General features: G+C 55.6%; 1 protein-coding gene across 4 annotated transcripts in view; it reads left to right on the top strand.

Moving 5' to 3' along the window:
* Window positions 1–21,218: 21,218 nt before the first annotated feature.
* Window positions 21,219–23,692, top strand: part of SPAG9 (sperm associated antigen 9) — a 120,736-nt gene continuing 118,262 nt past the window's right edge. Inside the window, exon 1 of one of the 4 annotated variants that reach the window (XM_056550669.1) lies at window positions 21,219–21,701. In XM_056550669.1, coding sequence (XP_056406644.1) covers window positions 21,393–21,701 — 309 coding nt within the window. In that variant the 5' untranslated portion in view covers window positions 21,219–21,392. The remainder of the gene's footprint in view (window positions 21,702–23,692) is intronic. The other 3 variants (XM_056550666.1, XM_056550665.1, XM_056550667.1) reach the window with 3 other exon arrangements.

Genomic DNA, 23,692 nt, shown 5'->3' on the forward strand with positions numbered 1-23,692 from the left:
CACATTTCAGTCAATATTTGCTCGGTGGTATTGTGCGTTGTGCTTTAATGCTCTGTTTTGTCCTTATTCTCCACCAAGTGACTGTGTATATGTTGCCATAGATTGGGGAATAATATCACTGAGGTGACCTTGGTGTCCTCCGTGTTTGGGATTTCTATTGCTTTTTTTTTCTATTTCAGACATTATATATATATATATATATATATATCTCGAACGTTCACTTCATATTAGGGGTGTACCTGTAGCTTCGCTGTAGTAGGTATCAATGCAGTAGTTAAAAGGGTCGTCCAGCGTTACCAAACCAAGGCCACGTTCTACAACAGGTTGCGTGTATTCAGTTCAGCTTCATTGAAGTGGATGGGGGCTAAGCTGCAGTACAAGCTGTAGACAGAGGTGGTGCTGTTTTTTGGACAACTTTTCACAATGGTCACCAGTTGCAGCCACCTCTCCCGCTGGTTACCAGTGACCCATAAGAACCTGGCACCTTTGGTGTAGGACGAGCGTCCATGTATTGCAGCAGAGAACATGGTGGCCCAGCCATCAGCCCATTTTCCTGCATTTCGCTGCCGATCCAGTACGCTATGATACGTGACGTATACGATGAAGTGTCATAGATCTGATCTGGAAATCTTTGTTATTAAAGTCTTGATATAAATAACACGGAGTCTTGTATTTTTTTCTGGTTTTATTTGTGAAAGGGTAATACCAAAGCTTTATTATAAAAAAAAAAAAAAAAAACATCTCCTAAAATACTCTGCGCTGCTGGAAGAGCCCACCTTGGTCTTGATCACACCGGGGCGCCGACCGCATCACCGCTGCCCCATTCACACACGAGTGGAAATCAGTGCAGCCCTCTGCTGAAATACTCTGTGCTGCTGTGGAGATTGAATACACAATGTATACGGATTTAATGCTTTAGAAGTGATGGCACTTGGGTATATCATGATCATCTAGGCTAGTGTTTCCCAACCAGTGTTCCCTCAGCCGTTGGCTGTCCGGGCAGCTATGAGTTGTAGTTTAGCAATAGCTGGGGGAACACTGGTTAGGAAACAATGATTTAGGCAATTCTGGCAGAACTTAAACTCACCCCCAATATAGCCACTGCCTTTCCACCAGCAATGACACCTCCCAGGCTGATCCCTATGCAGAGATCTGGTCCTTACAGATATTAAGGAATGGACAGGGAAGCCATCATCTTATCTTTTCTGTGGGTTCTCCTATCTATGCCCCTGCACAGTGGGTGATGGGAGGTGATCCTCAGGAGGGAATACGGAGAGAGGAGGAGGAATAAGGAGGAGGTGCGAGGAACTAGGAGAAGATGATGGAAATAAGGAGAGAAGAGGGAAAACCCAGTGAAGAGGAGAAGGCAGAGGAGGTGGAGGCCAAGAAGTGGAGCTAAACATGGAAGAAGTGAGGAGGAGATGGGGAGGAAGGAGGCAACCTGCACAGGACGGGAGAAGATGTAATGGAGGAGAGGATCTCAAAGAGAGGAGTATAGAGGACAGAGGGATGAGGTGGACGAGGAGGGGAGATGGGTCTGTACTGTATACAGTGTCCATGGAAGACACAACGAGAAGATGGACAATAAAAGGAGCAAGAAAATGGATAAGGATTTATATGAGAGAAGAGGGGGAGAGGAGTCCAGGAGGAGGGAGGAGAGTCCAAGAGGATGAATGGAGAAGAGTCCAGAAGAAAGGAAAAGAGCCAAGGATGAAAGGAGTGAGTTCAGAGGAAGGAAAAGAGTTAAAGGAGTACTCCGATGCACCACCCAAAACATGCCACAATGTAGCCCATGAAATTACCTTTTAAACGACCCCTCATTCATGTAAAATGGCCCAGCCGTTCTTCTGTTATTGCCCCCCGAAGTTTCTGGTACTTCCGGGTTCTCTTCCTTGCCCACAATGTAAAAAACGACTTCTCCCAGCATGCCCGCTCCTGACTTCCGGACAGCTCCTGCCCTCCCCCTGTAGCTCCCCTGCTCGGCCCCTTCCCGAAATTTTAATATTTCACGCCCCCTCCTCTCCCACTTATTTCCCTATCTCCGCCTCACAAAAAGCGTCCTCCTCACATGGTCGCCGAGCTCCAATAAGCTTTTGGCCGCCGCTGCATGTTGGTATGTGAATAAGAGTAGATAGTACGCAAGCGTGAAACGAAGCTTGCTGATTGGCCCATGTAATTTTCCTATTCTTTTGATATAGTGAGCCTTGCGCATGCGCCGGACGTAAGCACTGATTGGCGGTCAGCGCTGCGATAGGCGTTTGCTGAGCTGAGCCTATGGCAGCTCAGCTCAGCGCATAGATGAATAAATTAGTGATGGGGGCGTCGCAGACTCCGGGCTGGGAGGCCGGCACAGCCCGCAGTGACTCATGGGAGCGATGAGTCACCGGGCTAAGATGGCGGCGGATCGGGAGGAAAATGAAGTCGAACGTCATCAAAGGACCCAGCTTCCGGTGGAACAGAAAAAAGAAGATAACTCCCTGAAGAGGCCAATATTGAAAACGAAAGTACATAGGTAAGTAATATGACTTTGCTTAATGCTTCATTTGCCCCCTAAAAACTGTGCTTCGGAGTACTCCTTTAAGCAGGAGGGATTAGAGTACAGAAGGCGGAGAGTCCAAGAGGAAGTAAAAGAGTTCAGATGAAAGAACAGAATTTAGGAGGATGGAGGAGAGTCCAGGAAAAGGAAAGAGAGTCCAGGAAAAGAAGGAGAGTCCAGAAAAAGAAGGAGCGTTCAGGGGGATGGGGGAGAGTCCAGGAAGGAGGAGGGGAGTCCAGGAAAAGGAAGGAGAGACCAAGAAAAGAAGGAGAGTCCAAGAAAAGAAGGAGAGTCCAGGAAAAAGGAAGGAGAGTCCAAGAAAAGAAGGAAAGTCCAGGAAAACAAGAGTCCAGGAAAAGAAGGAGAGTCCAGAAAAAGAAGGAGCGTTCAGGGGGATGGGGGAGAGTCCAGGAAGGAGGAGGGGAGTCCAGGAAAAGGAAGGAGAGACCAAGAAAAGAAGGAGAGTCCAAGAAAAGAAGGAGAGTCCAGGAAAAGGAAAGAGAGTACAGGAAAAGAAGGAGAGTCCAGAAAAAGAAGGAGCGTTCAGGGGGATGGGGGAGAGTCCAGGAAGGAGTAGGGGAGTCCAGGAAAAGGAAGGAGAGACCAAGAAAAGAAGGAGAGTCCAAGAAAAGAAGGAGAGTCCAGGAAAAAGGAAGGAGAGTCCAAGAAAAGAAGGAGAGTCCAGGAGGATGGTGGAGAGTCCAGGAAGGAGGAGAGTCCAGGAAGCAGGAGAGTCCAAGAACAGGAGAGTCCAGGAAGCAGGAGAGTCCAAGAACAGGAGAGTCCAGGAGGATGGAGGGGAGTCCAGGAAGGTGGAGGGGAGTCCAGGAAAAGGAAGGAAAGTCCAGGAAAAGAAGGAGAGTCCAGGAGGATGGAGGAGAGTCCAGGAGGATGGAAGGGAGTCCAGGAGGATGGAGGGGAGTCCAGGAAAAGGAAGGAGAGTCCAGGAAAAGGAAGGAGAGTCCAGGAGGATGAAGCAGAGTCCAGGAAAAGGAAGAAGAGTCCAGGAAAAGAAGGAGATACTAGGAAAAGAAGGAGAGTCCAGGAGAGTCCAGGAAAAGGAGAGTCCAGGAGGATGGAGGAGAGTCCAGGAAAAGGAAGGAGAGTCCAGGAGGATGGAGGGGAGTCCAGGAAAAGGAAGGAGAGTCCAGGAGGATGGAGGAGAGTCCAGGAAAAGGAAGTAGAGTCCAGGAAAAGAAGTAGTGTTCAGGAAAAGAAGGAGAGTCCAACAGGATGGAGGAGAGTCCAGGAGGATGGAGCAGAGTCCAGGAGGATGGAGCAGAGTCCAGGAGGATGGAGCAGAGTCCAGGAGGATGGAGCAGAGTCCAGGAGGATGGAGCAGAGTCCAGGAGGATGGAGCAGAGTCCAGGAGGATGGAGCAGAGTCCAGGAGGATGGAGCAGAGTCCAGGAGGATGGAGCAGAGTCTAGGAGGATGGAGCAGAGTCCAGGAAAAGAAGCAGAGTCCAGGAAAAGAAGGAGAGTCCAGGAGGCTGGAAGAGAGTCCAGGAGGATGGAGGAGAGTCTAGGAAAAGGAGAGTCCAGGAGGATGAAGGAGAGTCCATGAAGATGAAAGAGAGTCCAGGAGGATGAGAGTCCAGGAGGATGAAAGAGAGTCCAGGAGGATGGAGGAGAGTCCAGGAGGATGGAGGAGAGTCCAGGAGGATGGAGGAGAGTCCAGGAGGATGGAGGAGATTCCAGGAGGATGGAGGAGAGTCCATGAAGATGAAAGAGAGTCCAGGAGGATGGAGGAGAGTCCAGGAGGATGAGGGAGAGTCCAGGAGGAAAAAGGTCCATTTGAAGGGAGGAGAGAACAGAAGAAAATTCCAGAAGGAAAAGGTTAAGATTGGGGAGGAGACACCAGGGGAAGGGGGGGGGGGGTCCAGGAAGTAGAAGCAGGAGAGTCAAGGAGAAGGGAAGAGCGCCAAGAAGGAGAGTACAGGAGAAGGAGGAGGTGCAAATGGAGGACAGAGAGGTCTATTAAGGGCCAGGGAGGAGGAGGACAGGAAGGAGAAGGACAAGGTAGTCTATGTGAGGACAGGGAGGGGAGAAGGAGGGGGACAGGGAGATCTATTTAGAGACAGGGAGGAGGAGGACAGGGAAGTCTATATGAGGCCCAGGAGGAGGACAGGAAGGTCTATGTGGGGACCAGGAGGAGGACAGGAAGGTCTATGTGATGACCAGGAGGAGGAAGAAGAGGAGGAGGACAGGGATGTAAGGACAGAGAGGAGGAGGATGTCTATGTGAGGACCAGTAGGAGGAGGAGCACATAGAGGTGCGGACCAGGAGGAGGAAAAGGGCATAGACGTGCAGACCAGGAGGAGGAGGACATAGATGTGAGGACTAGGAGGAGGACATAGATGTGCTAACCAGGAGGAGGAGGACATAGATGTGAGGACTAGGAAGAGGAGGACATAGATGTGAGGACCAGGAGGAGGAGCACATAGATGTGAGGACCGTGAGGAGGAAGAGATAGATGTGAGGACCAGGAGGAGGAGGACATAGATGTGAGGACCAGGAGGAGGAGGACATAGATGTGAGGACCAGGAGGAGGAGGACATAGATGTGAGTACCGTGAGGAGGAAGAGATGGAGGAGGAGGACATAGATGTGAGGACCAGGAGGAGAAGGACATAGATGTGAGGACATAGATGTGACTACCAGGAGGAGGACATAGATGTGAGGACCAGGAGGAGGAGGACATAGATGTGAGGACCAGGAGGGGGAGGATATAGATGTGCGGACCGGGAGGGGGAGGACATAGATGTGAGGACCAGGAGGGGGAGGACATAGATGTGAGGACCAGGAGGAGGAGGACATAGATGTGAGGACCAGGAGGGGGAGGACATAGACGTGAGGACCAGAGGAGGAGGACATAGATGTGAGGACCAGGAGGGGGAGGACATAGACGTGCGGACCAGGAGGAGGAGGACATAGATGTGAGGACCAGGAGGAGAAGGACATAGATGTGAGGACATAGATGTGACTACCAGGAGGAGGACATAGATGTGAGGACCAGGAGGAGGAGGACATAGATGTGAGGACCAGGAGGGGGAGGATATAGATGTGCGGACCAGGAGGGGGAGGACATAGATGTGAGGACCAGGAGGGGGAGGACATAGATGTGAGGACCAGGAGGAGGAGGACATAGATGTGAGGACCAGGAGGGGGAGGACATAGACGTGCGGACCAGGAGGAGGAGGACATAGATGTGAGGACCAGGAGGAGAAGGACATAGATGTGACTACCAGGAGGAGGGACATAGATGTGAGGACCAGGAGGAGGAGGACATAGATGTGAGGACCAGGAGGGGGAGGATATAAATGTGCGGACCAGGAGGGGGAGGACATAGATGTGAGGACCAGGAGGGGGAGGACAAAGATGTGAGGACCAGGAGGAGGAGGACATAGATGTGAGGACCAGGAAGGGGAGGACATAGATGTGAGGACCAGGAGGGGGAGGGCATAGATGTGAGGACCAGGAGGGGGAGGATATAGATGTGAGGACCAGGAGGAGGAGGACATAGATGTGCGGACCAGGAGGAGGACATAGATGTGCGGACCAGGAGGGGGAGGAGGACATGTGATGACCAGGAGGACATGTGAGGACCAGGAGGAGGACATGTGAGGACAAGGAGGACATGTGATGACCAGGAGGAGGAGGACATGGAGGAGGAGGACATGTGAGGACTAGGAGGAGGACATGCGAGGACCAGGAGGGGGAGGACATGGAGGAGGAGGACATGTGAGGACCAGGAGGGGGAGGACATGGAGGAGGAGGACATGTGAGGACGAGGAGCACATAGATGTGCGGACCAGGAGGAGGAGGACATAGATGTGAGGACCAGGAGAGGGAGGATATAGATGTGAGGACCAGGAGGGGGAGGACATAGATGTGCGGACCAGGAGGAGGAGGACATAGATGTGCGGACCAGGAGGAGGAGGACATAGATGTGAGGACCAGGAGGAGGAGGACATAGATGTGCGGACCAGGAGGGGGAGGACATAGATGTGAGGACCAGGAGGGGGAGGGCATAGATGTGAGGACCAGGATGGAGAAGGACATAGATGTGCGGACCAGGAGGGGGGAGGACATAGATGTGCGGACCAGGAGGGGGGAGGACATAGATGTGCGGACCAGGAGGGGTGAGGACATAGATGTGCGGACCAGGAAGGGGGAGGACATAGATGTGAGGACCAGGAGGAGGAGGGCATAGATGTGAGGACCAGGAGGAGGAGGACATAGATGTGCGGACCAGGAGGGGGGAGGATATAGATGTGAGGACCAGGAGGAGGAGGAGGATGACATGTGAGGACCAGGAAGAGGACATGGAGGAGGAAATGTGAGGACCAGGAGGGGGAGGACATGGAGGAGGAGGACTAGGAGGAGGACATGTGAGGACCAGGAGGAGGACATGGAGGAGGACATATGAGGACTAGGAGGAGGAAATGTGAGGACCAGGAGGGGGAGGACATGGAGGAGGAGGACTAGGAGGAGGACATGTGAGGACCAGGAGGGGGAGGACATGGAGGAGGAGGACTAGGGGGAGGACTAGGAGGAGGACATGTGAGGAGGAGGAGGACATAGATGTGTGGACCAGGAGGAGGAGGACATAGATGTGCGGACCAGGAGGGGGAGGACATAGATGTGAGGACCAGGAGGGGGAGGATATAGATGTGCGGACCAGGAGGGGGAGGACATAGATGTGCGGACCAGGAGGGGGAGGATATAGATGTGCAGACCAGGAGGGAGAGGATATAGATGTGCAGACCAGGAGGGGGAGGATATAGATGTGAATACCAGGAGGAGGAGGACATAGATGTGCGGACCAGGAGGGAGAGGACATAGATGTGCGGACCAGGAGGGGGAGGACATAGATGTGAGGACCAGGAGGAGGAGGACATAGATGTGCAGACCAGGAGGAGGAGGACATAGATGTGAGGACCAGGAGGGGGGAGGATATAGATGTGAGGACCAGGAGGGGGAGGACAAAGATGTGAGGACCAGAAGGGGGAGGACATAGATGTGAGGACCAGAAGGGGGAGGACATAGATGTGCAGACCAGGAGGAGGAGGACATAGATGTGCAGACCAGGAGGAGGAGGACATAGATGTGAGGACCAGGAGGAGGAGGACATAGATGTGCAGACCAGGAGGGGGAGGATATAGATGTGCGGACCAGGAGGGGGGAGGATATAGATGTGAGGACCAGGAGGGGGAGGATATAGATGTGAAGACCAGGAGGGGGAGGATATAGATGTGAGGACCGTGAGGAGGAAGAGATAGATGTGAGGACCAGGAGGAGGAGGACATAGATGTGAGGGACCAGGAGGAGGAGGACATAGATGTGAGGACCAGGAGGAGGAGGACATAGATGTGAGTACCGTGAGGAGGAAGAGATGGAGGAGGAGGACATAGATGTGAGGACCAGGAGGAGAAGGACATAGATGTGAGGACATAGATGTGACTACCAGGAGGAGGACATAGATGTGAGGACCAGGAGGAGGAGGACATAGATGTGAGGACCAGGAGGGGGAGGATATAGATGTGCGGACCGGGAGGGGGGAGGACATAGATGTGAGGACCAGGAGGGGGAGGACATAGATGTGAGGACCAGGAGGAGGAGGACATAGATGTGAGGACCAGGAGGGGGAGGACATAGACGTGAGGACAGGAGGAGGAGGACATAGATGTGAGGACCAGGAGGGGGAGGACATAGACGTGCGGACCAGGAGGAGGAGGACATAGATGTGAGGACCAGGAGGAGGAGGACATAGATGTGAGGACCAGTGAGGACCAGGAGGGGGAGGATATAGATGTGCGGACCAGGAGGGGAAGGACATAGATGTGAGGACCAGGAGGGGGAGGACATAGATGTGAGGACCAGGAGGAGGAGGACATAGATGTGAGGACCAGGAGGGGGAGGACATAGACGTGCGGACCAGGAGGAGGAGGACATAGATGTGAGGACCAGGAGGAGAAGGACATAGATGTGACTACCAGGAGGAGGACATAGATGTGAGGACCAGGAGGAGGAGGACATAGATGTGAGGACCAGGAAGGGGAGGACATAGATGTGGGGACCAGGAGGGGGAGGGCATAGATGTGAGGACCAGGAGGGGGAGGACATAGATGTGAGGACCAGGAGGAGGAGGACATAGATGTGCGGACCAGGAGGAGGACATAGATGTGCGGACCAGGAGGGGGAGGAGGACATGTGATGACCAGGAGGACATGTGAGGACCAGGAGGAGGACATGTGAGGACAAGGAGGACATGTGATGACCAGGAGGAGGAGGACATGGAGGAGGAGGACATGTGAGGACTAGGAGGAGGACATGCGAGGACCAGGAGGGGGAGGACATGGAGGAGGAGGACATGTGAGGACCAGGAGGGGGAGGACATGGAGGAGGAGGACATGTGAGGACGAGGAGCACATAGATGTGCGGACCAGGAGGAGGAGGACATAGATGTGAGGACCAGGAGAGGGAGGATATAGATGTGAGGACCAGGAGGGGGAGGACATAGATGTGCGGACCAGGAGGAGGAGGACATAGATGTGCGGACCAGGAGGAGGAGGACATAGATGTGAGGACCAGGAGGAGGAGGACATAGATGTGCGGACCAGGAGGGGGAGGACATAGATGTGAGGACCAGGAGGGGGAGGGCATAGATGTGAGGACCAGGAGGAGAAGGACATAGATGTGCGGACCAGGAGGGGGAGGACATAGATGTGCGGACCAGGAGGGGGAGGACATAGATGTGCGGACCAGGAGGGGGAGGACATAGATGTGCGGACCAGGAAGGGGAGGACATAGATGTGAGGACCAGGAGGGGGAGGGCATAGATGTGAGGACCAGGAGGAGGAGGACATAGATGTGCGGACCAGGAAGGGGAGGACATAGATGTGAGGACCAGGAGGAGGAGGAGGATGACATGTGAGGACCAGGAAGAGGACATGGAGGAGGAAATGTGAGGACCAGGAGGGGGAGGACATGGAGGAGGAGGACTAGGAGGAGGACATGTGAGGACCAGGAGGAGGACATGGAGGAGGACATATGAGGACTAGGAGGAGGAAATGTGAGGACCAGGAGGGGGAGGACATGGAGGAGGAGGACTAGGAGGAGGACATGTGAGGACCAGGAGGGGGAGGACATGGAGGAGGAGGACTAGGGGGAGGACTAGGAGGAGGACATGTGAGGAGGAGGAGGACATAGATGTGTGGACCAGGAGGAGGAGGACATAGATGTGCGGACCAGGAGGGGGAGGACATAGATGTGAGGACCAGGAGGGGGAGGATATAGATGTGCGGACCAGGAGGGGGAGGACATAGATGTGCGGACCAGGAGGGGGAGGACATAGATGTGCAGACCAGGAGGGAGAGGATATAGATGTGCAGACCAGGAGGGGGAGGATATAGATGTGAATACCAGGAGGAGGAGGACATAGATGTGCGGACCAGGAGGGAGAGGACATAGATGTGCGGACCAGGAGGGGGAGGACATAGATGTGAGGACCAGGAGGAGGAGGACATAGATGTGCAGACCAGGAGGAGGAGGACATAGATGTGAGGACCAGGAGGGGGAGGATATAGATGTGAGGACCAGGAGGGGGAGGATATAGATGTGAGGACCAGGAGGGGGAGGACAAAGATGTGAGGACCAGAAGGGGGAGGACATAGATGTGAGGACCAGAAGGGGGAGGACATAGATGTGCAGACCAGGAGGAGGAGGACATAGATGTGCAGACCAGGAGGAGGAGGACATAGATGTGAGGACCAGGAGGAGGAGGACATAGATGTGCAGACCAGGAGGAGGAGGATATAGATGTGCGGACCAGGAGGGGGAGGATATAGATGTGAGGACCAGGAGGGGGAGGATATAGATGTGAAGACCAGGAGGGGGAGGATATAGATGTGAGGACCAGGAGGAGGAGGATATAGATGTGAGGACAAGGAGGGGGAGGACATAGATGTGCGGACCAGGAGGGGGAGGACATAGATGTGCAGACCAGGAGGAGGAGGACATAGATGTGAGGACCAGGAGGGGGAGGATATAGATGTGAGGACAAGGAGGGGGAGGACATAGATGTGAGGACCAGGAGGGGGAGGATATAGATGTGCGGAGGAGGAGGAGGAGGACATAGATGTGAGGACCAGGAGAGGGAGGATATAGATGTGAGGACCAGGAGGAGGAGGACATAGATGTGAGGACCAGGAGAGGGAGGATATAGATGTGCGGACCAGGAGGAGGAGGATATAGATGTGAGGACCAGGAGAAGGGGGAGGATATAGATGTGCGGACCAGGAGGGGGAGGACATAGATGTGAGGACCAGGAGGGGGAGGACATAGATGTGAGGACCAGGAGGAGAGGGAGGACATAGATGTGAGGACCAGGACATAGATGTGAGGACCAGGAGGAGGAGGACATAAATGTGCGGACCAGGAGGGGGAGGGCATAGATGTGAGGACAAGGAGGGGGAGGACATAGATGTGCGGACCAGGAAGGGGAGGACATAGATGTGAGGACCAGGAGGAGGAGGACATAGATGTGCGGACCAGGAGGGGGATGATATAGATGTGAGGACCAGGAGGAGGAGGACATAGATGTGAGGACCAGGAGGGGGAGGATATAGATGTGAGGACCAGGAGGGGGAGGATATAGATGTGAGGACCAGGAGGAGGAGGACATAGATGTGAGGACCAGGAGGGGGAGGACATAGATGTGAGGACCAGGAGGGGGAGGACATAGATGTGCGGACCAGGAGGGGGAGGATATAGATGTGAGGACCAGGAGGAGGAGGACATAGATGTGAGGACCAGGAGGGGGAGGACATAGATGTGCGGACCAGGAGGAGGACATAGATGTGAGGACCAGGAGGAGGAGGATATAGATGTGAGGACCAGGAGGGGGAGGATATAGATGTGAGGACCAGGAGGGGGAGGATACAGATGTGCGGACCAGGAGGGGGAGGACATAGATGTGCGGACCAGGAGGGGGAGGACATAGATGTGCGGACCAGGAGGGGGAGGACATAAATGTGCGGACCAGGAGGAGGAGGATATAGATGTGAGGACCAGGAGGGGGAGGATATAGATGTGCGGACCAGGAGGGGGAGGACATAGATGTGAGGACCAGGAGGAGGATATAGATGTGAGGACCAGGAGGGGGAGGACATAGATGTGAGGACCAGGAGGAGGATATAGATGTGCGGACCAGGAGGAGGAGGATATAGATGTGAGGACCAGGAGGGGGAGGACATAAATGTGCGGACCAGGAGGATATAGATGTGAGGACCAGGAGGGGGAGGACATAAATGTGCGGACCAGGAGGAGGAGGATATAGATGTGAGGACCAGGAGGAGGAGGATATAGATGTGAGGACCAGGAGGGGGAGGATATAGATGTGCGGACCAGGAGGGGGAGGATATAGATGTGCGGACCAGAAGGGGGAGGATATAGATGTGCGGACCAGGAGGGGGAGGACATAGATGTGAGGACCAGGAAGGGGAGGATATAGATGTGAGGACCAGGAAGGGGAGGATATAGATGTGAGGACCAGGAGGGGGAGGACATAGATGTGCGGACCAGGAGGGGGAGGACATAAATGTGCGGACCAGGAGGGGGAGGACATAAATGTGCGGACCAGGAGGAGGAGGGGGAGGATATAGATGTGAGGACCAGGAGGGGGAGGATATAAATGTGCGGACCAGGAGGAGGAGGATATAGATGTGCGGACCAGGAGGGGGAGGATATAGATGTGCGGACCAGGAGGGGGAGGACATAGATGTGCGGACCAGGAAGGGGAGGACATAGATGTGAGGACCAGGAGGGGGAGGACATAGATGTGCGGACCAGGAGGGGGAGGATATAGATGTGCGGACCAGGAGGGGGAGGATATAGATGTGAGGACCAGGAGGGGGAGGATATAGATGTGAGGACCAGGAGGGGGAGGATATAGATGTGCGGACCAGGAGGGGGAGGATATAGATGTGCGGACCAGGAGGGGGAGGACATAGATGTGAGCATCAGGAGGGGGAGGATATAGATGTGCGGACCAGGAGGGGGAGGATATAGATGTGAGGACCAGGAGGAGGGGGAGGACATAGATGTGCGGACCAGGAGGGGGAGGATATAGATGTGCGGACCAGGAGGGGGAGGACATAGATGTGAGGACCAGGAGGAGGGGGAGGACATAGATGTGCGGACCAGGAGGGGGAGGACATAGATGTGAGGACCAGGAGGGGGAGGACATAGATGTGCGGACCAGGAGGGGGAGGATATAGATGTGAGGACCAGGAGGAGGGGGAGGACATAGATGTGCGGACCAGGAGGGGGAGGATATAGATGTGAGGACCAGGAGGGGGAGGATATAGATGTGAGGACCAGGAGGGGGAGGATATAGATGTGAGGACCAGGAGGGGGAGGATATAGATGTGCGGACCAGGAGGGGGAGGATATAGATGTGAGGACCAGGAGGGGGAGGATATAGATGTGAATACCAGGAGGAGGAGGACATAGATGTGCGGACCAGGAGGAGGAGGACATAGATGTGCGGACCAGGAGGGGGAGGACATAGATGTGCGGACCAGGAGGGGGAGGACATAGATGTGAGGACCAGGAGGAGGAGGATATAGATGTGAGGACCAGGAGGGGGAGGACATAGATGTGCGGACCAGGAGGGGGAGGACATAGATGTGAGGACCAGGAGGGGGAGGATATAGATGTGAGGACAAGGAGGGGGAGGACATAGATGTGAGGACCAGGAGGGGGAGGATATAGATGTGCGGACCAGGAGGAGGAGGACATAGATGTGAGGACCAGGAGGGGGAGGACATAGATGTGAGGACCAGGAGGGGGAGGATATAGATGTGAGGACCAGGAGGGGGAGGATATAGATGTGCGGACCAGGAGGGGGAGGATATAGATGTGAGGACCAGGAGGGGGAGGATATAGATGTGAATACCAGGAGGAGGAGGATATAGATGTGAGGACCAGGAGGAGGAGGACATAGATGTGCGGACCAGGAGGAGGAGGACATAGATGTGCGGACCAGGAGGGGGAGGACATAGATGTGCGGACCAGGAGGGGGAGGACATAGATGTGAGGACCAGGAGGAGGAGGATATAGATGTGAGGACCAGGAGGGGGAGGACATAGATGTGCGGACCAGGACATAGATGTGAGGACCAGGAGGGGGAGGATATAGATGTGAGGACAAGGAGGGGGAGGACATAGATGTGAGGACCAGGAGGGGGAGGACATAGATGTGCGGACCAGGAGGAGGAGGACATAGATGTGAGGACCAGGAGGGGGAGGACATAGATGTGAGGACCAGGAGGGGGAGGACATAGATGTGAGGACCAGGAGGGGGAGGACATAGATGTGAGGACCAGGAGGAGGAGGACATAGATGTGAGGACCAGGAGGAGGAGGACATAGATGTGAGGACCAGGAGGGGGAGGACATAGATGTGAGGACCAGAAGGGGGAGGACATAGATGTGCGGACCAGGAGGGGGAGGACATAGATGTGAGGACCAGGAGGAGGAGGACATAGATGTGAGGACCAGGAGGAGGAGGATATAGATGTGCGGACCAGGAGGACATAGATGTGCGGACCAGGAGGAGGAGGACATAGATGTGCGGACCAGGAGGGGGAGGACATAGATGTGAGGACCAGGAGGAGGAGGACATAGATGTGAGGACCAGGAGGAGGAGGATATAGATGTGCGGACCAGGAGGAGGAGGACATAGATGTGCGGACCAGGAGGAGGAGGACATAGATGTGCAGACCAGGAGGGGGAGGACATAGATGTGCAGACCAGGAGGGGGAGGATATAGATGTGAGGACCAGGAGGAGGGGGAGGACATAGATGTGAGGACCAGGAGGGGGAGGATATAGATGTGAGGACCAGGAGAAGGGGGAGGACATAGATGTGAGGACCAGGAGGAGGAGGACATAGATGTGAGGACCAGGACATAGATGTGAGGACCAGGAGGAGGAGGACATAAATGTGCGGACCAGGAGGGGGAGGATATAGATGTGAGGACCAGGAAGGGGAGGACATAGATGTGAGGACCAGGAGGGGGAGGACATAGATGTGAGGACCAGGAGGGGGAGGACATAGATGTGAGGACCAGGAAGGGGAGGACATAGATGTGAGGACCAGGAAGGGGAGGACATAGATGTGAGGACCAGGAGGGGGAGGACATAGATGTGTGGACCAGGAAGGGGAGGACATAGATGTGAGGACCAGGAGGGGGAGGACATAGATGTGAGGACCAGGAGGGGGAGGATATAGATGTGCGGACCAGGAGGGGGAGGATATAGATGTGAGGACCAGGAGGGGGAGGACATAGATGTGAGGACCAGGAGGGGGAGGGCATAGATGTGACGACCAGGAGGGGGAGGACATAGATGTGCGGACCAGGAGGGGGAGGATATAGATGTGAGGACCAGGAGGAGGAGGACATAGATGTGAGGACCAGGAGGGGGAGGACATAGATGTGCGGACCAGGAGGAGGAGGATATAGATGTGAGGACCAGGAGGGGGATGATATAGATGTGAGGACCAGGAGGGGGAGGATACAGATGTGCGGACCAGAAGGGGGAGGACATAGATGTGAGGACCAGGAGGGGAGGACATAGATGTGAGGACCAGGAGGAGGAGGACATAGATGTGAGGACCAGGAGGGGGAGGATATAGATGTGAGGACCAGGAGGGGAGGACATAGATGTGCGGACCAGGAGGGGGAGGACATAGATGTGCGGACCAGGAGGGGGAGGACATAGATGTGCGGACCAGGAGGGGGAGGACATAAATGTGCGGACCAGGAGGGGGAGGATATAGATGTGCGGACCAGGAGGGGGAGGACATAGATGTGAGGACCAAGAGGAGGATATAGATGTGAGGACCAGGAGGGGAGGACATAGATGTGCGGACCAGGAGGGGGAGGATATAGATGTGAGGACCAGGAGGAGGAGGACATAGATGTGAGGACCAGGAGGGGGAGGACATAGATGTGCGGACCAGGAGGAGGAGGATATAGATGTGAGGACCAGGAGGGGGATGATATAGATGTGAGGACCAGGAGGGGGAGGATACAGATGTGCGGACCAGAAGGGGGAGGACATAGATGTGAGGACCAGGAGGGGGAGGACATAGATGTGAGGACCAGGAGGAGGAGGACATAGATGTGAGGACCAGGAGGGGGAGGATATAGATGTGAGGACCAGGAGGGGGAGGACATAGATGTGCGGACCAGGAGGGGGAGGACATAGATGTGCGGACCAGGAGGGGGAGGACATAGATGTGCGGACCAGGAGGGGGAGGACATAAATGTGCGGACCAGGAGGGGGAGGATATAGATGTGCGGACCAGGAGGGGGAGGACATAGATGTGAGGACCAAGAGGAGGATATAGATGTGAGGACCAGGAGGGGGAGGACATAGATGTGCGGACCAGGAGGAGGAGGACATAGATGTGCGGACCAGGAGGAGGAGGACATAGATGTGCGGACCAGGAGGAGGAGGACATAGATGTGCGGACCAGGAGGGGGAGGATATAGATGTGCGGACCAGGAGGAGGAGGATATAGATGTGAGGACCAGGAGGAGGATGATATAGATGTGAGGACCAGGAGGGGGAGGACATAGATGTGAGGACCAGGAGGGGGAGGATATAGATGTGCGGACCAGGAGGAGGAGGATATAGATGTGAGGACCAGGAGGGGGAGGACATAGATGTGAGGACCAGGAGGGGGGGATATAGATGTGAGGACCAGGAGGGGGAGGACATAGATGTGAGGACCAGGAGGGGGAGGATATAGATGTGAGGACCAGGAGGGGGAGGACATAGATGTGCGGACCAGGAGGGGGAGGACATAGATGTGCGGACCAGGAGGAGGAGGACATAGATGTGAGGACCAGGAGGGGGAGGACATAGATGTGAGGACCAGGAGGGGGAGGACATAGATGTGAGGACCAGGAGGGGGAGGATATAGATGTGAGGACCAGGAGGGGGGAGGACATAGATGTGCGGACCAGGAGGAGGAGGACATAGATGTGCGGACCAGGAGGAGGAGGACATAGATGTGCGGACCAGGAGGGGGAGGACATAGATGTGCGGACCAGGAGGGGGAGGACATAGATGTGCGGACCAGGAGGGGGAGGATATAGATGTGCGGACCAGGAGGGGGAGGATATAGATGTGAGGACCAGGAGGGGGAGGATATAGATGTGCGGACCAGGAGGGGGAGGATATAGATGTGCGGACCAGGAGGGGGAGGACATAGATGTGAGGACCAGGAGGGGGAGGACATAGATGTGAGGACCAGGAGGGGGAGGATATAGATGTGCGGACCAGGAGGAGGAGGATATAGATGTGAGGACCAGGAGGGGGGGATATAGATGTGAGGACCAGGAGGGGGAGGATATAGATGTGCGGACCAGGAGGGGGAGGATATAGATGTGAGGACCAGGAGGAGGAGGATATAGATGTGCGGACCAGGAGGGGGAGGATATAGATGTGCGGACCAGGAGGGGGAGGATATAGATGTGCGGACCAGGAGGGGGAGGACATAGATGTGCGGACCAGGAGGGGGAGGACATAGATGTGAGGACCAGGAGGGGGAGGATATAGATGTGAGGACCAGGAGGGGGAGGATATAGATGTGTGGACCAGGAGGAGGAGGATATAGATGTGAGGACCAGGAGGGGGTGGATATAGATGTGAGGACCAGGAGGAGGAGGATATAGATGTGAGGACCAGGAGGGGGAGGATATAGATGTGCGGACCAGGAGGAGGAGGACATAGATGTGAGGACCAGGAGGAGGAGGATATAGATGTGCGGACCAGGAGGGGGAGGATATAGATGTGCGGACCAGGAGGGGGAGGATATAGATGTGCGGACCAGGAGGGGGAGGATATAGATGTGAGGACCAGGAGGGGGAGGATATAGATGTGCGGACCAGGAGGGGGAGGATATAGATGTGCGGACCAGGAGGGGGAGGATATAGATGTGAGGACCAGGAGGGGGAGGATATAGATGTGAGGACCAGGAGGGGGAGGATATAGATGTGCGGACCAGGAGGGGGAGGATATAGATGTGCGGACCAGGAGGGGGAGGACATAGATGTGAGGACCAGGAGGGGGAGGACATAGATGTGAGGACCAGGAGGGGGAGGACATAGATGTGAGGACCAGGAGGAGGAGGACATAGATGTGCGGACCAGGAGGAGGAGGACATAGATGTGAGGACCAGGAGGGGGAGGACATAGATGTGAGGACCAGGAGGGGGAGGATATAGATGTGAGGACCAGGAGGGGGAGGATATAGATGTGAGGACCAGGAGGGGGAGGATATAGATGTGAGGACCAGGAGGAGGAGGATATAGATGTGCGGACCAGGAGGGGGAGGATATAGATGTGAGGACCAGGAGGGGGAGGATATAGATGTGCGGACCAGGAGGGGGAGGATATAGATGTGCGGACCAGGAGGGGGAGGATATAGATGTGAGGACCAGGAGGGGGAGGATATAGATGTGCGGACCAGGAGGGGGAGGACATAGATGTGAAGACCAGGAGGGGGAGGATATAGATGTGAGGACCAGGAGGGGGAGGATATAGATGTGCGGACCAGGAGGAGGAGGATATAGATGTGAGGACCAGGAGGGGGTGGATATAGATGTGAGGACCAGGAGGAGGAGGATATAGATGTGAGGACCAGGAGGGGGAGGATATAGATGTGCGGACCAGGAGGGGGAGGACATAGATGTGAGGACCAGGAGGAGGAGGATATAGATGTGCGGACCAGGAGGGGGAGGATATAAATGTGCGGACCAGGAGGGGGAGGATATAGATGTGCGGACCAGGAGGGGGAGGATATAGATGTGAGGACCAGGAGGGGGAGGATATAGATGTGCGGACCAGGAGGGGGAGGATATAGATGTGCGGACCAGGAGGGGGAGGATATAGATGTGCGGACCAGGAGGGGGAGGATATAGATGTGAGGACCAGGAGGAGGAGGATATAGATGTGAGGACCAGGAGGAGGAGGATATAGATGTGCGGACCAGAAGGGGGAGGATATAGATGTGAGGACCAGGAGGAGAGGACATAGATGTGAGGACCAGGAGGGGGAGGACATAGATGTGAGGACCAGGAGGGGGAGGACATAGATGTGCGGACCAGGAGGGGGAGGATATAGATGTGCGGACCAGGAGGGGGAGGATATAGATGTGAGGACCAGGAGGAGGAGGATATAGATGTGAGGACCAGGAGGGGGAGGACATAGATGTGCGGACCAGGAGGGGGAGGATATAGATGTGCGGACCAGGAGGGGGAGGATATAGATGTGAGGACCAGGAGGGGGAGGATATAGATGTGCGGACCAGGAGGGGGAGGATATAGATGTGAGGACCAGGAGGGGGAGGATATAGATGTGCGGACCAGGAGGAGGAGGATATAGATGTGAGGACCAGGAGAAGGGGGAGGATATAGATGTGAGGACCAGGAGAAGGGGGAGGACATAGATGTGAGGACCAGGAGAAGGGGGAGGACATAGATGTGAGGACCAGGAGGGGGAGGATATAGATGTGAGGACCAGGAGGGGGAGGATATAGATGTGAGGACCAGGAGGAGGAGGATATAGATGTGCGGACCAGAAGGGGGAGGATATAGATGTGCGGACCAGGAGGGGGAGGACATAAATGTGCGGACCAGGAGGAGAGGACATAGATGTGAGGACCAGGAGGGGGAGGACATAGATGTGAGGACCAGGAGGAGAGGACATAGATGTGCGGACCAGGAGGGGGAGGATATAGATGTGCGGACCAGGAGGGGGAGGATATAGATGTGAGGACCAGGAGGAGGAGGATATAGATGTGAGGACCAGGAGGGGGAGGACATAGATGTGCGGACCAGGAGGGGGAGGATATAGATGTGCGGACCAGGAGGGGGAGGATATAAATGTGCGGACCAGGAGGAGGAGGATATAGATGTGAGGACCAGGAGGGGGAGGATATAGATGTGAGGACCAGGAGGGGGAGGATATAGATGTGAGGACCAGGAGGGGGAGGATATAGATGTGAGGACCAGGAGGGGGAGGATATAGATGTGCGGACCAGGAGGAGGAGGATATAGATGTGAGGACCAGGAGGGGGAGGATATAGATGTGAGGACCAGGAGGGGGAGGATATAGATGTGCGGACCAGGAGGAGGAGGATATAGATGTGAGGACCAGGAGAAGGGGGAGGATATAGATGTGAGGACCAGGAGAAGGAGGATATAGATGTGCGGACCAGGAGGGGGAGGATATAGATGTGAGGACCAGGAGGGGGAGGATATAGATGTGCGGACCAGGAGGAGGAGGATATAGATGTGAGGACCAGGAGAAGGGGGAGGATATAGATGTGAGGACCAGGAGAAGGGGGAGGACATAGATGTGAGGACCAGGAGGGGGAGGATATAGATTTGGGGACCAGGAGGGGGAGGATATAGATGTGAGGACCAGGAGGGGGAGGATATAGATGTGCGGACCAGGAGGGGGAGGACATAGATGTGAGGACCAGGAGGGGGAGGATATAGATGTGCGGACCAGGAGGGGGAGGATATAGATGTGCGGACCAGGAGGGGGAGGATATAGATGTGAGGACCAGGAGGGGGAGGATATAGATGTGAGGACCAGGAGGGGGAGGATATAGATGTGCGGACCAGGAGAAGGGGGAGGATATAGATGTGAGGACCAGGAGGGGGAGGATATAGATGTGCGGACCAGGAGGGGGAGGATATAGATGTGAGGACCAGGAGGGGGAGGATATAGATGTGCGGACCAGGAGGGGGAGGATATAGATGTGCGGACCAGGAGGGGGAGGACATAGATGTGAGGACCAGGAGGAGGAGGACATAGATGTGAGGACCAGGAGGGGGAGGATATAGATGTGCGGACCAGGAGGAGGAGGACATAGATGTGCGGACCAGGAGGGGGAGGACATAGATGTGCGGACCAGGAGGGGGGAGGACATAGATGTGCGGACCAGGAGGGGGAGGATATAGATGTGCGGACCAGGAGGGGGAGGACATAGATGTGCGGACCAGGAGGGGGAGGATATAGATGTGCGGACCAGGAGGGGGAGGATATAGATGTGCGGACCAGGAGGGGGAGGATATAGATGTGCGGACCAGGAGGGGGAGGATATAGATGTGCGGACCAGGAGGAGGAGGACATAGATGTGCGGACCAGGAGGGGGAGGATATAGATGTGCGGACCAGGAGGGGGAGGATATAGATGTGCGGACCAGGAGGGGGAGGACATAGATGTGCGGACCAGGAGGGGGAGGATATAGATGTGCGGACCAGGAGGGGGAGGATATAGATGTGCGGACCAGGAGGGGGAGGACATAGATGTGAGGACCAGGAGGGGGAGGATATAGATGTGCGGACCAGGAGGGGGAGGATATAGATGTGCGGACCAGGAGGGGGAGGATATAGATGTGCGGACCAGGAGGGGGAGGATATAGATGTGAGGACCAGGAGAAGGGGGAGGATATAGATGTGAGGACCAGGAGGGGGAGGACATAGATGTGAGGACCAGGAGGGGGAGGATATAGATGTGCGGACCAGGAGGGGGAGGATATAGATGTGCGGACCAGGAGGGGGAGGATATAGATGTGCGGACCAGGAGGAGGCTGTGAATGTGTCCGGGAGAAGCTTTAGGAATCTTGTGAGGAGGAGAAGAGGGCGTGTTCAGACTGGAGCGGGGGGCGGTCCCTTCCGCTGCCCCGCCCCGAGGTGACGTCAGTCCGTGTCCCAGCAGTAGCGGCGGTGTCGGCTCCGGGGCCCGGGCAGCAGTGTCAGGCCGCGGCCATGGAGCTGGAGGAGGGCGGCCTGGTGTACCAGGAGGAGGCGGGCGGAGCGGCCGGGGCCGTCATGTCGGATCGGGTGTCCGGCCTGGCCGCCTCCATATACCGGGAGCTGGAGCGGCTGATTGGCCGCTATGAGGAGGACGCGGTGAAGCAGCTGATGCCGCTGGTGGTCGCGGTGCTGGAGAACCTGGAAGCCGTGTGCGCCGAGAACCAGGAGCATGAGGTGGAGCTGGAGCTACTGAGGGAGGACAACGAGCAACTGCTCACCCAGTACGAGCGGGAGAAGGCACTGAGGAAGCACGCCGAGGAGGTGAGGACCCCCACAACAGTGTTCCCTCATAATAGTGCCCCCACAACAGTGTGCACCCTATAATACTGCCCCCACAACAGTGTGCACCCTATAATACTGCCCCCACAACAGTGTGCACCCTATAATACTGCCCCCACAACAGTGTGCACCCTATAATACTGCCCCCACAACAGTGTACACCCAGTACGAGCGGGAGAAGGCGCTGAGGAAGCACGCCGAGGAGGTGAGGACCCCCACAACAGTGTGCACCCCTATAATACTGCCCCCACAACAGTGTACCCTCATAATAGTGCCCCCACAACAGTGTGCACCCCTATAATACTGCCCCCACAACAGTGTACCCTCATAATAGTGCCCCCACAACAGTGTACCTCTATAATACTGCCCCCACAACAGTGTGCCTCTATAATAGTGCCCCCACAACAGTGTGCACCCTATAATACTGCCCCCACAACAGTGTACATCCCTATATTACTGCCCCCACAACACTGCTCACCCAGTACGAGCGGGAGAAGGCACTGAGGAAGCACGCCGAGGAGGTGAGGACCCCCACAACAGTGTTCCCTCATAATAGTGCCCCCACAACAGTGTACCTCTATAATACTGCCCCCACAACAGTGTGCCTCTATAATAGTGCCCCCACAACAGTGTGCACCCTATAATACTGCCCCCACAACAGTGTACATCCCTATATTACTGCCCCCACAACACTGCTCACCCAGTACGAGCGGGAGAAGGCGCTGAGGAAGCACGCCGAGGAGGTGAGGACCCCCACAACAGTGTGCACCCCTATAATAGTGCCCCCACAACAGTGTGCGCCCCTATAATACTGCCCCCACAACAGTGTACACCCAGTACGAGCGGGAGAAGGCGCTGAGGAAGCACGCCGAGGAGGTGAGGAGCCCCACAACAGTGTACACCCCTATAATAGTGCCCCCACAACAGTGTGCGCCCCTATAATACTGCCCCCACAACAGTGTACACCCAGTACGAGCGGGAGAAGGCGCTGAGGAAGCACGCCGAGGAGGTGAGGAGCCCCACAACAGTGTACACCCCTATAATAGTGCCCCCACAACAGTGTGCGCCCCTATAATACTGCCCCCACAACAGTGTACCCTCATAATAGTGCCCCCACAACAGTGTGCACCCCTATAATACTGCCCCCACAACAGTGTACCCTCATAATAGTGCCCCCACAACAGTGTACCTCTATAATACTGCCCCCACAACAGTGTGCCTCTATAATAGTGCCCCCACAACAGTGTGCACCCTATAATACTGCCCCCACAACAGTGTACATCCCTATATTACTGCCCCCACAACACTGCTCACCCAGTACGAGCGGGAGAAGGCACTGAGGAAGCACGCCGAGGAGGTGAGGACCCCCACAACAGTGTTCCCTCATAATAGTGCCCCCACAACAGTGTACCTCTATAATACTGCCCCCACAACAGTGTGCCTCTATAATAGTGCCCCCACAACAGTGTGCACCCTATAATACTGCCCCCACAACAGTGTACATCCCTATATTACTGCCCCCACAACACTGCTCACCCAGTACGAGCGGGAGAAGGCGCTGAGGAAGCACGCCGAGGAGGTGAGGACCCCCACAACAGTGTGCACCCCTATAATAGTGCCCCCACAACAGTGTGCGCCCCTATAATACTGCCCCCACAACAGTGTACACCCAGTACGAGCGGGAGAAGGCGCTGAGGAAGCACGCCGAGGAGGTGAGGAGCCCCACAACAGTGTACACCCCTATAATAGTGCCCCCACAACAGTGTGCGCCCCTATAATACTGCCCCCACAACAGTGTACATCCCTATATTACTGCCCCCACAACAATGTACCCTCATAATAGTGCCCCCACAACAGTGTACCCCTATAATACTACCCCCACAACACTGCTCACCCAGTACGAGCGGGAGAAGGCGCTGAGGAAGCACGCCGAGGAGGTGAGGACCCCCACAACAGTGTGCACCCCTATATTA

The sequence above is a fragment of the Hyla sarda genome, chromosome 13 (genome assembly GCF_029499605.1).
Source record: "Hyla sarda isolate aHylSar1 chromosome 13, aHylSar1.hap1, whole genome shotgun sequence".
NCBI classification, from domain to species: Eukaryota; Metazoa; Chordata; class Amphibia; order Anura; family Hylidae; genus Hyla; species Hyla sarda.